Here is a 16,847-nt window from a genome sequence, read left to right as displayed (position 1 = left end):
ATTCTAGCCTGCTGGCAAAAGACACCAGATACCTGAATGGATTTCAGATCACTCCTTTCTGTACAAATACATCATTTGTTGTCTGCACCTACTGGCATCTTCTCCATGTTTTTTTTAATGTTACACCACACTTTTGGTACTTTGCTCCAGGGAATGCAAGCCTGCATTAAAATGATAATAAAAAAAGCCATAACCCTGGTGATTTATAGGATCAAACTGAAACCTGTAAATGATCCACTCTCCTCAGAATATTAAAGCCATTTGCCATTCAAACCCAGATCTCATTTTTACAGAGGGCTTCTCACTTTAATTGAAGGTCAGATCAATAACTCTATTTGTAGGGTGTTTGTAGGGTGCCAGGACACATTTCCATATGAAAATTCAACAAGACATTACACCAACATGCTCCTTCTTGCCCAAGGTTAGCCTGGAACAGGAAAGGGATATTTCAGCTTGTTAATCTCATTCTCCTCCATATTAGCTTGTCATGTTATTGGGCTTGGCTTCCACCTTTGCAAATTTAATTTATGTCAAAGCTTTGCTGTTGCTACATTACAATTCTTACCCTCTTTCTCCTGGGACTGATGTCAAAACCCCCAGTTAGGGAGTGAGCTGTAATTGGGGTGGTTTCACTATACAGGAGTTTGCAAACTGCTCCCCACCCGTCATGGCATGAAGACTCAGCCACCCCGTGGCACAGTTAGTGACTCCACAGCTCTCCCCAGGTTTTCTAGCTCTGTGTTTGCAGCAATAATCAGGATCTTTACCTAAAACTGAAGCAAGCAAAACAGATGAGTTACAGCAACTGCTAATCAATTAATTAATCTCTTAATTTTGCACTACCCTTGGTCAGACATATGTCTCTCAGCTGTCAGAGTGAACACAAACTTGCCTGGGCTGGAAGGTGGCCTGGGTGACCTCAGTGGTGCTTTGTATTTCTATTGACAAGAAAAGTTCACTGGGAATGGAATCAGAAATGTGAATACTGCCCAGTATAACACTTTAAATGTGTCCAATGTGTTTTCCACTTATTTTGTTGGACACGAACACACAGTCAGAAAGCCCAGATAATGAGATCTGCAGGTTTTGCTTCTTACATAAAATGCTCATCAGTATTTTATATTATTAGCTTTGGCAGTAAAAGATCACCAGGTCTTCTTCCTCTTTCATTAAAAGCCTTCCAGATATGGTTTCCCCAGTGATTTCAAGAAGCTTTCCACACATGTGATTTGCTTTTCCCATTATACATTTTTCTCTCTCCCTCCCTATTCTGCATACATGTAATTTGCTTTTTGAAGCCCATCACCCCCAATTAAAATAACCAGCAATATTTTGATCAAAGGCTAATTAGAAGTTCCACGATTTTCCTCTTTGAAACTTGGAGCTCCAAGTGCTTGCACATTTTGTGCCTCAAAAATGTTACTGCTTTTAAAAACTAGTTTTCTTGGGGTTTTATTTTTCTGGGTTTGTGTTTTAGTTTTTTAAAAGAAAGTGCCTCTGACTCTGAACTCTCCAAGAAACCAAATTTTTAAATGGAAGCAAAGCCTTAATACCAAGTTCACCAGTTTCCTTGGTTAGGAAAGAAAATAGGTTCCAAGAAAATACTATCTCACCAAAGACTCAACATCTAAATTTGAGGCAAAAATGGAGGGAAAAAGCCTCCAAAAGAAAACTCTTGCTGATTGTATTTCTTGAGTGCATATCAAGATCTCTGACATAACTGATAACAAATGTTTCACCTCGGATCCCTTCTCATTTACAAGGAAACCAGTAACATGATGTGAAATACAGACTTGAAAGGCAGTGGTACAGGAGACTGAAGTCTCGGGAATTACTTGCAAGACAGCAGCCACATTTAAAAGTGAGGTGTCAAATATTCAGGGGGGTTTAATAAATTACATCCCTGGAAGCACCTGCAGCTGTGCTAGTTTTTATGGATGGAAGTCTGTAACCTTCATATGAATTAATATTTTCCCCTATGAAAAGAAGATATTTCTCCTTGGAGAAATATGTGAGGGGGACTATCTGCCACGTCTTATGTTGGATAGATTGTCTTCCCTTTAGAAGAAATATCATTTAAATGATGGTGACAAGGTTTTCTTTGTTAAAGGGATAAGGGGTTGCTTTGAAGTGACACATTATTTAACATGTTTCCAAGAAAGCAATTTTGAGAGTGTTAATGAAAGCTTATATTATACAGCTATTACCAAATAACAAAGAAGCAACTGTGAAGTTCAGAAGAAAATAGGAATGTGAAGTGCATAGAAGACAACTTCTTGAACAGTCAGGTAACACGCCCTGAAAGCAGCAGGGTTCCAAGATGAAGCTCGTGTGCATTACAAGGACTCCTAGATAGATCTAGAACATCAATCCAAAGGAAACACCAGTCTGAAAAATACACTTACAATCACTTAAGAGCATGCAAAGAGTATTCAAGCACAACACTTCACACATGCAGGGTTATTTAATGCTATTACTTGTTAAAGAAATTGAGTCAGTAGAAGAATTGAGGCACTTCAACAAGGTGAAAGAGCCCAGAAAGGAGAGCCCAGAAGAACACCAGAACTCTGAAGCATCTTCAGTGCTCACCTGCCCAACTGAGGCCAAAAACCTGATTGCAAAAGGTGCTGTATAAAGACAAACCCCCAAAACTGGTCCCTTTTCATGTGAACTTTATAATCTATGAAAAGGCAGAGAAGTGAAGGTTTGCCAAGTCACACAAACAGCCTAAGAGTTTTACTCAATGCATTTTCAGAAGATGGTAAAATCCACCTCCAGCCTTCTCCCCATCTTTGTAAAGAGGGTCTTGTGTTTACTAGCAAGAACTTGACAGGTTTCATTTCAATCACAAAATGCTGAGTCTGACATCACATCAATTCAAAGTCTATGGCATCCACAATCAGACAGAACACATTTGCCTGGTATTTGGAACTCTAAAAACATTACAGCTGACTCCAGTCTTCATGCAGAACATGATTAAAATTTGTCATTCAGGAAGATTTATTTTTTTTTTAATGGAAGCTGTGAAACAATTCTGTTTTCATTTTAAAACTGCTTAGCTAGAAAACTCAGAGGGAATGAAACCCTTTTTATCATAAAATTAAAATATAAATTAGTAATTATTTTATCTTTATTAGATAAACTAGTCACTATGAAATTAATGTAAGCCACAGAAGCCTGGTTGCAATTTTATTGATGCATTAAACCCAGAATATTTTAACAACATATTCCAAAGGTTATTATTTGCTCTATAATCATCACCTTAGCTTAGCACAGCGACTATGTAGCAAAAGTAAATGAAACATCAGTTAACTGCTTAGGGAGAGAGATGAAAAAAGCAATTAATACATCCAAGAAATGAACCTGGTATGTGTAAGTTCAGAAGTAACTTGTTGAAGCTCTGCTGATGGGGCATGGTGTTCACAGGGAGGCAAAGCTCTTCTGCCAAACACTTTTAGGGAACTAAGGGAAGACATCCATACAAGCTCTACTGAAAGAACTGGTACTCAGCTCCACAGGAATCTACTGTATCCTCACTAAATAAAAACCCTGGGCACCACTTAACTGCATTTAAAAAGCCTTCTCTGGTAGCTAAACCTTGAATTATGAGTTTGACAGAATCCCTTCTCTGCATACTTCAGACTTAGCATTGGTTAACAGAGACACAGCAGCAGCATGGGTCACCTCCTGGAGGGCAGGACAACACTTTGAAATGCAGAGGGGAGGGAAATCTGTGAAAATAAACTGCATAAACTATTGCTTTTCATCTTGGAAAACACCCTGATTGAAATGTCAGTCTTGTTTTGGCATCAAAAATTAGAAGAAATTTGCTAATTCCTGTGACACCCTTAGGGTGTGGCTTTTAACATCTGGCAGAAAGCCAAACCACTGCTGGAGGTGAGATGTAGAGCAACAGCACTACTTACCATGGGCAGCATGATGGAAGCATCCAAAAGCACCTCAGATGGACAACAGGGGCCAGCTTCTTCATACTCATCTTTACCATAAACCTATCCTGTAAAATCCATCACCAAACCATGTCCCTGAGCCCCATGTCACATCTTCTAATTACCTTCAGGGATGGTGCCATCAAGCATCACTGTACCCCTCACAGCCTCTGACATGAGTGGGTTAAACTTAAACTTTGGATTTCACAAGCTAATACCTTTACCAAAGAAGTCTACTTTTAATGAAAATTATGCTTTCAATTAAAGAATACACAAATTACCAATATTTCATAGCTAATCAAAGTAATTAATTTAATGCAACCGCTGATAAACAACAAGCCCTAAAACAATCTTGAAAACAGGATTTATCATTACAGTATAATGACAGAGAAAAAGTCCTAGACATGTCTACTGTATGAACCACATCTCCTGGTTTTTATGAACTAGGTTTTTCTGAGGTCTGATGGTGCTTATTATCTCCCAGTTGTATTATCTCCCAGTAATGCGTGCTGTTGAGCTCACTACTTAATTAGTTTATTTACACTGTTGCTAAATTGATGCATAATCTTCCTATTAAATATATGCCAGAAGTGAGCACAAAGGGAAGTGCAGAGCCACATCTAAATTTCCCAGGTGACTTTATACCTATATCTGTATTTAAATCACATTACTTCTGGTTACATCACTGGCTAATTTCATAACATGGACCTTTTTTTTCCTATCCCAGCTTTGCCTGTCCCAACAAGTTTACCCCAGGGCACAAAATATCAGGATAGTTTTATAGGTAAGATTATTTGATTAATATTCTAGAACCAAGTATCATTATGCTCCAAAATGAACTTCAGTGGAAAAAAGGTCATCGTCAACAGCTGTCCAGAGCTAGAATTATTCATCAAGAAAAATATAATCCCTAAAATAAAATTTCAATTCCATCTCAGTCCCCTAAAAAAAACTTTCAGATGTTTTCAAGAACTGGAGCTTGGGATGCTAGGCCACCTTCCAGTTGATGGTTTAGAATACAAGTACAAGGAGAAGTTGATAGAAATAGAATGTAATAGTGAAAAAGAGTGTGGGTGTGGGTACTTCAGACAGGGAAGAGAAGGAAAACTCTGTGCTTAAATAATTAACGAAGTATTGGCAATGACAGCAGTGAGGAACAAACCTGAACTCATAAAGCAGGACCCTGGCTAAACCTCAGGCAATTTGCAGGTTTTTCCTCCAGACCAGACAGGAGCAGACAGAGAACAGCCCATTATTAGATTCAGCCTCATACCAGCCATAACGTTAACGGATCATGATAGTCTACAGGAAACAAAAATAGTTCAGTGTTGGATTTTATAGGTCATGAGAATTAAATGTAGGCAGCGAGCACAATAGCAATGAGAAATTACTGAGGAAGAATTACTCCAGCACTTAGATTAAACATTTAGTCACCAGAGCCAGAAAATGCTCCATCCTAATGCTCTCCCTCCCATACGTTGTCAGCTCAGTCGCCGTGAACAGATTAACAGTGATGTACAATGCTCTGTATTATTATCCAGCAGAAAACAGAGCAGTCCCAATTTGAATATTGTGAACTGAAGCACAGGAGAAGAAGAATGCTTCATTTCATCCCTTCCATGTCCTCCTCCCCATTCACACCAACATCTGTGTGTCCCACAGCAGCCTGGCTCTCGCTTTCTCTCGCACACATGCACCCTCAGCTTCATCTTTTGGTGACCCCCCCACCTTTGTGTGACCAGTTGGGTGCTGCACTGTGAGGCTTTTGTCCCATTTTTGGCACATAACTCTGGAATTCTCTTCTTTCTTCTACGTCGTGATGCTTTTAGTGCCACAATTGCCAAGCCCTGGAACAAAATTTGTGGTTTGGATCAAAATCATGGATTTGGTTTAAAAAAATCTTAGGCAGAGGGGAGGAAATACACATGCACACACAAAATGTATTTATTCCCTTAGCATAATGTTTTAGGAATTGCATCTCAGAACTTCTCTCAGCCAGAAGAGTGTGTGCGCATGTCTGTGTGTTGCAGAGCTGCAGGGAACTGAGATGACTGAATCAGAGAAGCCTGTATATATAAAAACAAGAAAAGAAAACAAACAAAAAGCTTTTCTTACTTATCTGCTATAATCAAAAAAGTTTGCAATGCTGTTTCTTGTCTCTTCCCCTACCACTGCTTTTCTCTCATGCTGCTTTTTTCTACTGGCTGCTCACTGCTCATTTGCTTGAAGGCAGCCTCTGCTTTCTGTCACACTCTGCTCCTGAGCTCAGCAACATGTCCCAGCACCAATTCAAGTGCTGGAGCTCCTGCAGGTTGCAAGCTGTCTGTCAGAAGAAAGTGAGTTTGGGCTAGGTACCCACTTTCACAAATAATTCTTTGATCTATTTCAGTGCCCAAGAAAAGTTCAGGCTACAAGAATCCATATAATTTCTGGCCATTGTCTGAATTACAGCATTGCCTGAAGCTTCCACATTACACCCTAAACCCAACCAATCAAGCCATGACTTTACACAACAATGAAGCACAGGCCTTTTTTTTATCTTTTTTTATCTTCTGTAACTCTGTTCCCTTACTAGACTTTAGATTGTCTGCTCTAGCATCCAGCATTAACCAGAGGGAGAACACAGTATGTGTAACACACAGGACAATTTTCAGATGCAGACACCAAGGGAAGGGCACAAAATAGTGACCTCTGATTTTATTTTTCCTACCTGAAAATACAATTTCTTGCTGAAGGCAGATACCAGGACAATTATCAGCAAGAATATTATGTGATGTACAAGGCGGACTTTCTACTCTGCAGAATAGAGAAAGGTGTCCCCCCAGAAAGCAGTGAATAATGAAATGCAAATGCTGTGCTTCCATCTAGAGGAGTAGGTGGGCAATTTATTTCCAAATAAGAGCTGTTGGTTTTGTTGTGGGTTTTTAACTTTAGCTACTTCCTATCACTGTCCAACGTTCTGCCTCAGTATGAACTTCAAGACTGAAAACAGTACATAAAAAAGCATCACCTTGGATAAAGGGATGCCTCAACAAAATTACATGAAAAATAAACACCCACCTTTTCCATGTCATCCCAGTTAGTGATGATTCCATGCTCAATGGGATACACTTCAGTGTCAGGATCCCTCTTTTACTTTGGGCTTCATCCCCTGTGCAGCTGTCTTTTTGCACCATTCCAATCATAACACCCTGCAGAGCACATTATTCTAAAATTAGTTCAGTGAGAGACAAAATAATTTTTAAGTTAAAACTTCACATGAGATTTTGCATCTGTTCTTGACCTGTTTCAGATCACACCCCCAAAAACGTGTGAGGAAATAAAACTGGAATTTATCATTTGCCACCTACTCTGCACAAACATCTTCTACCACGATTGCCCCAAATAATCTAAGACAGAAGGTAAAATATTACTCATCAACCAGCATTCTTTTTTCTCAGGGATACATTTTAATTCCATGGATTCAATAATACAGCTGCTGAACTGCAAAATCACATGGCACCTCTAATTACTAGTAAAAGCAAATGAACAATTTGAGAGGTTAAAGAATGGATGGGGTTTCAACCATTGATATTCAACAGTTTCTGGAGGTGTTTAAAATGCCTTCCTTAAAAGGCTTGGTATTTTATGCCTGTCAAGTCAGGCTTATTTATCTCAGCAAAACAATACACAGAACTTCAGGGAAGGGTTTTTACAGCCCAGAAAATTAATATCTGACTCACATATGGATAAAGTGAACAAAAATCTCCATCTTCTGCTTATAAAGGAACTGTTAGGGAACTAATTAAGCAAAAAGATCCCCTCAAAGGTCAAGAGAAGCCACAGTCTTGTTTGAGTTGGTGAACTGAGGAGGTAGAGACCCTTTTTGAATCTTTATTGGGCCATACTGTCACTTAATGGAACACAAAAGGAACTTATCACTGGTATTCATCTAGTTTCTCATGCAAGCAATGCTCTGCCAACTCTATTTCCTTTGTATTAATCCAGCAAGTATTAATTAATTCAGTAAATCTGGAAGAACACCTTTTCCAAAGGATCAAGGAATTCACCTGAAAGCTCAGTCCTCCAATTAAGAAGCCAAACTCCTACAAAAGCCAACAAGAATTTTGCCTGAATAAATCTGATGCTTTATCACTGCCATGTGTGAAATCTCAAAAACAAACAAGCAAAAAACCAAAAGAACCCAACCCAAACAAAACACTCCAAGGCAACTACCCAAACCAGACAGCACTTTGGTACCAACTGACCTGATTGTCAAGGATGTCCAATGATGGATGGAAATGCAGCTTTTGGGGTATCAGCCATACAAAAAAGACACCAGTTACAGAGGAACAGATTGGATTTTTACAGAAATCCAGGTCTTTGCTAGACTAAGAAATGTAGAGGAATCCTCAAAAGAAGGAAGTCTACAGGATTTACCTACAGTGGTAACTACAGTCAGTAATATTTCCCATTCCACATGACAAACACAAGTGATCCAGAACATCAGACACCATTTGGTAAATGTTAACTCTGCAAATGTAAATACCAACCAATCCCTCCTCCTTACCTGTCACACAGCTATGCAGCAGGACTCACAAACCAGAATCCTTGGACCTTAAGCAGATAATTCACTACTACCTGTTCAAAGTCAGCCTTCCATCAGTAGAACTGTTGGAATCCTTCCATTTCCACACTCAAGATTTTTCTTTTCCCACAGAATTGCTATGATTTTATTCTAGCAAACAGAAAATGAAAAGACTTCTCCTTTTTGTGACTTCATGCCTGCTCCTTTAGACTCAGATTGTTTTGACTGTACCTCCATCTTACAGAGATGTGAGCAGAAACACAGAGAGAATAAACACCAATGCAGGGTGTAAAAACAACCTTCCAGCAGCCATAGTCTTCACAAATAAGCTATTTTTTGAATCTGAAAAACAGCTGTGCAGTTGCAGAGGACACTGTAACAACATATGGATGCATTAATTTGCAACCCTTAACACACTATTATGTGTCTACAGAAAATGAATGCAAATCCTGTTTCTCATAGCCTCTTAGTTGAAAATGTACCTTTTACTCAGCCCAAGTACCTACAATACATGATGTGTTGTGTCTATATAAGCTTGAATTTCATGTGTTGAGCAGCTGAGCAACATTTTGGCCCAAAGATATGCAGTAAATGTACAAACCAGGAAGTTCAAGTGAATTTAAAAAAACACCCAACAAACAAACAACTCATCTCAAACCAACCACACCACCAAAAACCAATGGAATTTGCACCTTTAAACAACAGCAAATACAGTAAGTTGAAGACACTACTTCATGTCATCTCAATTCTGAATCTTTAATCAACAGCTTACCTCATTACAATATATGTATCTCTGCACCTTGACAGAGCCATTACAATGGCCACTCTATGGCCAAAACCCAACCTTCTTATATCTTTTTTTTTTTCAGAAAAAAAATCCAGTAGTTCTTCCTTTATTGCACTCTATATAACTTCTTGTTATAATCAAGAAGTCAATAAACAGTAATAGCTGAATCTTCCTTTAAAATTTATAGTTTAACTCTTAAAATAAAATTTATATAGAAAAGATATCATTTACAACCCATTCAGTAGCATTCAATCATTGTGTACTCACGAACAATATTAAATAACTTGTATGCAGCAGCTTCCTTAGAGGGCCAACAGAGGTGAATTCAACAGAGGTGAATATTTTCTCCTTAGCAAATATAATATTCCACTGTTAAAGAGCAATTCAAGTCAACTTTGGAGCAACTGTGATATACACACATTTCTTTCAAGAAGCTTCAGATTCATGTCGTGTAACAAGAATACTATGTACAACTGTGTCCAGTGCATAGCTCAACAGCAGCATGTGAAAAGTCTATTATCTTGGATTGGCACATCATTACCTAGAGGAAAATAATTTACCCAGCAAATGCAGTGTACTCAGAGAACCCCAGTGAGGCACAGTAAAACAACAAGATGTAGTGTAACCAGGTAGGTGAGGAATAAATAGCGGGACTTTGCTCTGGAGGTCAGCAGCTTAGAGCAGTAAAGACTTCGTCCTCGGAGCCATCTTCTGAAGGAAAGGGCTCCTCCTTTCATCTGGTTAAGAAACAAAAGAAGTAATCATGAATAAAGATGAGAAGCAGCTCCACCTGTATCTTAGGTTTCTGAGGCACTATAAACCTCTTGGCTCTGATGCAGCACAAGCTGTAAGCAGAAATGATTTGAAAGAGAACAGCATTGATAAAAGGGGAGAAGAATGGAGAGAAGGTATTTATGTATTATGCAATTGTATGTGCACACTAGAGATGAAAATGCACAGATATATGCATGCACATTTCATGTAATGGCTGTATTTCTAATATAAATATGATTATTCACATTTTAATTTGAACATCTGTAATGTGTTCTAAGGAATGGTTTACACAACTGTCTCTATTTGACTCACCACTCACAACCCAAACAGAAAGAAATTAAGAACATTTTTTTAGTAAAATATAGTTTCAGGAGTAGCTGGAATGACACTGAATGGATGCCTATCTATGGCCCATCCATCCCCAGGGTTTCACACAATAGAAGAGGAATTCAGTCAGCTTCACAGAGCCAAGGCTGCTTCATGCCTGTGTTCACATACAAAGAAGACAACCCAGGACCACTGACTCCCAGTCACTCAGGAGGCAAATCCACACTCCAAGATATATGACAGTTGAAACAAAGGTATAGGAAAGGGAAGGAAAAAAAAAAAGACAACACAAAGGAGATAATGAGCTGTGCCACCTTCAATCCAGTCTGCAAGTAGCTTTGTACAACATGCACACCACTTTTAAGTAGCTTCAGAGGGTTTAAAAGCTTTGGTGTCCTTACCTTTCGCACAATCACATGTTCACTAGGATTGATGATTAAGGCTTCCCTTTCCTCCTCAGCTTCCATCTGAACAGTGTATTCACTTGGTACAGCTCTGTAACTGCTTACTTCAAATCTAGAGAAAAGTTCAAGGGAGATAACAGAGCACTGAATTACCTGCCCATTTAAGGCACCAAATTCACATGAGAAACATTGTTTTGTATACTTAAATAACTGAGGAAATGTCCCCACAAAAAGCAGTACAACCTGTTGCCAGGTTTTTTCAGTCCCTATTTGCAATCTACTCTCAAGGTGTTTCATTTACTCAGAATAACCCCCTTCATCACTAGATGATACAACAGTGGTTTTGTAGATGATGGTAGTGATGGACATTTGATGTAGGCACATGCATGATATTTTAAACCTAAACTGTGGCTGTACTAAAGCTGTTATATGAGATTTTTTTTTCTAACTTGGAATAAAAAGAATACTATTGACTACTGAGTCCAACATCTGAAGCAAGAAATTAAATAAAGAAAAAATCATGAAGTCCATCACACTTTCTTGATCCACAGAAATCCATAAAGCATTGTCATTGCTTCAGGTGTTGTGGACTCAAACAGGTTCTATTATTTGTTTGCCCTATTATTTGCTCAGAAATCTGTAGTTCTGTACTACACTTTGCATTTACTCCAGGCAGACTGTAAATGAAAATCTCTCTATGTATTTTCTTAAGAGGAAACAAAAGCAAAAGATGGCCTTGTTCTTCTGAACATGAAAGTTATTTTCTACCCACATAAGGGTTTAAAGCAGCAACCTACCTGTCACATACTTCAAAGACATAAGAGAAGAAAAAGAAGTATGGTTTACAGACACTTATTTCAAAAGAAACACTCATGTTATACAGGCAGGAGTACTTTACCTGTTACTTTGCTCCTCAGAGAGTCCAAGAGCCTCTTCTGCAGCTTCTCTCCTCCTCTTCTCTTCTGCCAGTGTTTCTGTAAGCTGTGAGAGAGCCTGCTGCACTGAATCATACTGTTGCTCTGTCTCTGCAAGCCTGTAACAAAATTACATCTGAAATCAATACTTTATGTCCTTCAAGAATTAAATTCTTGAGGTTTTTCTATTAAATGTTCTTCTTTGTGATAAAAAATTGTAACAGGAGGGTTCAGAACACATATTGAAATAAAGTCATCAATAAATACATATCTTTAAAAAACCAAACCATAAATATTATGAGCTAATAATAATCAAGAATATAACCATGATTCATTTAGTCCACTATAAATCCACTATAAATTCCTTCTTCCATCCAAATTCCTTGGAGGGATAGAAAAGCATTACTTCCACACTTACTGCACAACTGTCAGGAAAACAATATTGCTAATACATGCTCTCAGTCCTGACCTTTTTCTGAGCTCATTTAGCTCCATATTGTCTATTTCAACAATAACTGCAGATCTTTCCTGTGGTGCTCCAGGGGGAACTTCTGCTCTAGTTTCATCCTAGAAAATATTAAAAAGGAAAAAAAAAACTCATCATGTTTCTAGTTGCTAAAAACCTTTATTTCCTTTACAGAATTTATTTGTTTATTGCTAAAAATCTTTATTTTAAATAAAGAATTTATTTCAATTAAAGGAACCACAAGCACCACAAAGCAGTGGAACACATGATTATTCATTTAATTTCTGGAGCAGCAATTTTCCAAGCCTGCTTGCTAACAAAGTTGGTGAAAAATACTGCCTGTGTGTGCTGAAGGACTTGAAGGATACACATACTCCACAAGGTCTTAAAAATGTCTGAAGGGAAAGAAATGCATCCACTGATCCAGCTAGTACCAGAACATTCATCCTAGTTTGATCAGTAAGGCAGCTATCCATTTATTTATAACTCTCCTTGTTAAATTCTGCATAAGGAAGAGTAAGGGTTGTTTCCTACATGTATCCATATGATATTTTAGGTTATTATATTAATTGATTGTCACTGAGTAACCAAGACAGCAAAGGAAAACTTTGAAAAGGAAGAGGTCACAAAGAAATAAGCCTACAGATGTGCATGAGGCACTGAACTGGTGACATAAATCTCACTTCTGAAAATATTACTCAAACACCTTGCAAGATGGTTCATGACTGCTGTGAAATTATCACTGAATTTTGCTGATTCAGTGACTAGTGACCATGGAATTCTCTTTGCCAGCTGTAAACTGATTCAAAAAGATATGATACTTCAAAACAAAAAGAAGCAGGCATAAACAGCTTCCCTAAATGAGATGCCAAGTAAAAACAGCTTTATCACAATAAAGACAGTTATAGTCAGCACCATCATGGGCTAGCAAAGGTACTGAATCAGTACAAGAAGTATTTATTTCAGTTTTAGCTTGAAAGGCAGAAAAACCTAAGCAAAGAAGGAGAAAGAAATCTCAAACTATTTCCACATATTTTTTTTACCTGAACAGAGCCTTGGAAAGATGTCACTTGCATTGTCTGATATTCCCTCTCCAGTCTTAAGTAACGATTTTGCAAGTCAGTGTAACGAAGCTGGTTGTCCCTTAGAGTCTGTGAAAGAGTCTTCAGCTGGGCAGACAGGACAGCATTCTCTTCTGCTGACTGTACCAAGTGAAAGAAATTAACATTTTAATAAATATTAGCAAGAGACCTGCTGTTGAAAACATCTGAATACAAGTTTCAATATGGCACACGTTTTTTGGCAAGCTCACAGTTTTTTTCATGAGCTGAGGAGATAATGAAACCTGAGTAGTCATTTTCCTTGTCATCAATATGCCCAAACAAGAAATTCAGGATTTTAAACCCCAATGTCCAGGAATGCTCAGCAGTTGAGTTTTCATCTTTTATTTTAAAAGAAAAGCAGACCATAACTGGGGTATTCACCCTTTACCCAAACACCCACCTTCAGGAGATTGAGATCTCTACACTTGTTTCAAAGTTTGGTTAAAAATGTTATTATGTGCGTAAAATGTTTGAGTGAAGGAGTGAAAATAGACACAATGACAGAAGGAAGTTAAAACAAACCTGACTTGCTTCCAAACAAACTCGTGTGCATGTGGACACACACATTCTTACCGTTGTCTGTAATAAAAATTATTTTACTTTCAGCAGAATTTCAGCAGTGTCCCATCAAGCTCCTCAGAATACAAATTAAAATCAACCTCTCTTAGTCAAGTATTAAGTCAGGAAAGCTTCACAGAAAGATAGTACTAACATTTAGTTTGCAATTTCTAGTCTGAGCTAACAGGGTTGTTTTGAAGAATTTCAGTTTTTAAGCAAACTAACTTTCAGCCATGTAAGACACCAACAATTCAGCAATATTCCTGTGCTGACACCAGCTCAGAGTCACGAGTTCTTAGGATCACAGCTCTTGTTTTAAGTTACCTTGGAATTAACCTGCTGAAAATGCAGCTCCTTTTGCTGTATCTCCTGGAGACAGCGCTGCAGTTCAGTTTGAAGCTGATTCTTCTCAGCCAAGGCATTTCTGATCTCCTCTGGTGTATCTGCACTTCCAGCAAGGGAGACAGTTTCTAAAACCTTAAAAAATGTTACCATAATCAGTGTAAATGGTACAGGATATATAAATAAGTCTGGGCTATGCAATAATTTCCTTTTCACAAGATTATTTCCTTCTCACAAGTTAATGCAACATTTGCAAGAGACTTTATATATATACATATATTTAAAAAAAAGCTACTTAATGTTTTCAACTAAATAAATACTTCAACTAAAAAAGACCAATAAAGAGTTACCATTAAATTTGTAAACAGTCTGAAGTACACACACACACACACACACACACAAAAGGAAAAAAGCCAACTGAATATAAAACACTTTTCAAAAATTATTTTAAAACTAGCAGTAGATGGTATTCATGACTTGTAAACAACAGCTCTCTTGTGAATATGAATTTAAAGTTGAAAAACTGTTTTTGGAAAAAACCACCAACAACAAACCCCAACTTTTATCACTGATTCACAACAACTTTACCACTGATTCACAATTTTGGCCTTTATCTCTTGGGCAGGTCAACATTTTGATGTTAATCTCCAACAAGAGAGGGAAGTGTGCTACCCCTAAAGCTTTTGGAACCCAGTTTCCTATTAAATCCTAAGACTTCTATCACATAAAATATTTCATAACCCAGCAGACATTACTGTCCAATAGCTTTTCTTTGTAATTTTCATGACAGAAAATGAACAGCATCTGAGACACAAACTTGGCCAACTAGAGCATTTTTAACAAAAGAACAGGAATACAGTTTACTGCCTTTGGCACAGAAAAGGCAAGTAGGACTATTATTCTAAAATAACACTTTCCTTGATCTTCTAATGATAGTCTACAAAAGTAGACAGCAATTGCCAGACTAGGTCTCATCTGTTGCCTTTGTAAATCTAGTATTTTGTTCCTGGCAGAAGCCAACTCCAGCTGCTTCAGGGGAAGGGCAAGAACACTGCCATTAGGCACATCTCTCCCTCTTCCCCCCAGTTAAGGCCTATTCTTATCTACAGTAATTAGAGAATGATTTAGGCTCTGAAGAATGAACTTTATTAGGTCTCTAAAATTTGTTAGCCTGAAGTATACAAATTCTGAAAGCTGCTGTCAATGTAAGCCACAAAGTTTTTCTTTGATCCTCTTAAAACCAGTCTGAGAACAGGCTGTAGCTCTATCTGACAAAATATTCATCTTACCTGAAAAGGCACATTCCTTATTAGTTTAGTATTTGTGCCCAAATGTCTCCTGTTCTGAGTTTACAAGAAGTGAGAGTGCAGATTCCCATGACTTAAATCCCACAGTACTATAAGGTTGTGTTTTTTCTCTCTCGTTAAGTTCTTAATGTAAACAACCCCATCTTTTTTGATTTTTCTTCTTTGAAGTTTTCTATATGGTGTTGCCACCTCCTCTCTTTGAAACTTCTTTTTGTATTGCAATGTAATATTTCTTTGAGGCTGAGCTGTACTACAAATTCCTTACACTCAACAGTTATGTTTTCTGTGCCACTTCTACCACTTCTTCAACACACAAAAAACTTATTTGATTTAGACTTATTTTCTAAGATATATGCAAGTCCTAGAATTTCTCTAGCTATTCCTGAAATAATAATTGCAACTCATTTGCTTGGAATAGTTGTAACTTGCTGATCTCAGGCAACACTGACATACACCTGATACTCATCAGCTTTCCATACTTCCCTACCACATGCTGCAGAGTTCTCATTTGGGACCCAGGCTGCAAATTTAATCCAATAAACTGGTGAGAGCAGATCTGTGCCTCCTGCTACATTTCATCTGTTTACCTTGACTGGGTAATTGCTGCCAGCAGAAACAGGTTTCTTAACAATCATGTCTTGCTGCAGCTTCTGTAGCTCTGCAATCTGTTGGTCTTTCTCAGCAACTGTGATCTGATACTGATTTTGCAGTGCCTGGGACTCAGAGAGGAGGAGGTTTTTTTCCATTCTGAACATAAAATATTAGAGTATATGTTAAATTATAAAACATAGCATAGAAGTCAATTAAAAGGATAAAGCTGCACTCATCTTTTTGGAACAATGACTGCAATGACCACAATCTGAACATTCCCAACACACACTCCAGTTTCAAGACACCTAACAAGTAAAATCAGACAATCAAGCCTGGAAAGCACTGACATCACATTTGCTTCAGTGGCTTGGAGATTAGAGAAGTTCATTCATTGGCTGTAAAGATATTAATAGCTGTTAATGCAATAAATACTACAACCACCTGAAGAATAAGACTGTGCAACAGAGCAGTTCTAGGTTATAGTTGCACTGCTCAAGAGAGCTGGTCTACCCTACTGCAAGTACACCAGTTTGAAAAGGAATATTTTCAACCCAAAAGACTGAAATAACAAACATGTCACATGGACTAGATGATCTTTCGAGGTCCCTTCCAACCCCTAGGATTCTATGATATGCCAGAAACCACTGTCACACACAGGCAGTACCACAAAGGGCATAAAAGTAATTTAAATCCTTTTGAATGCAATGCATGGTGGGGTTATTTTAAGTTTGGGACAAAAAAAATTAGTCATGCCACTCAG

General features: G+C 38.0%; 1 protein-coding gene across 5 annotated transcripts in view; it reads right to left on the bottom strand.

Annotated features, from left to right (window-relative positions):
* Positions 1-9,245: 9,245 nt before the first annotated feature.
* The window catches only part of LOC103532540 (golgin subfamily B member 1-like), a 39,869-nt gene continuing 32,267 nt past the window's right edge, over positions 9,246-16,847 (bottom strand). For all 5 annotated transcript variants that reach the window (XM_030451324.1, XM_030451325.1, XM_030451326.1 and 2 more), the window contains 7 exons: positions 16,084-16,243; positions 14,172-14,324; positions 13,230-13,388; positions 12,190-12,287; positions 11,705-11,839; positions 10,804-10,918; positions 9,246-10,038 (listed from right to left, as the gene is read on the bottom strand). In XM_030451324.1, coding sequence (XP_030307184.1) covers positions 9,880-10,038; positions 10,804-10,918; positions 11,705-11,839; positions 12,190-12,287; positions 13,230-13,388; positions 14,172-14,324; positions 16,084-16,243 — 979 coding nt within the window. In that variant the 3' untranslated portion in view covers positions 9,246-9,879. The remainder of the gene's footprint in view (positions 10,039-10,803; positions 10,919-11,704; positions 11,840-12,189; positions 12,288-13,229; positions 13,389-14,171; positions 14,325-16,083; positions 16,244-16,847) is intronic.

The sequence above is a fragment of the Calypte anna genome, chromosome 5 (genome assembly GCF_003957555.1).
Source record: "Calypte anna isolate BGI_N300 chromosome 5, bCalAnn1_v1.p, whole genome shotgun sequence".
Taxonomy (NCBI): Eukaryota; Metazoa; Chordata; class Aves; order Apodiformes; family Trochilidae; genus Calypte; species Calypte anna.
The sequence above is the reverse complement of the archived record's forward strand: the minus strand, read 5'-3'. Positions and strand labels throughout refer to the sequence as shown.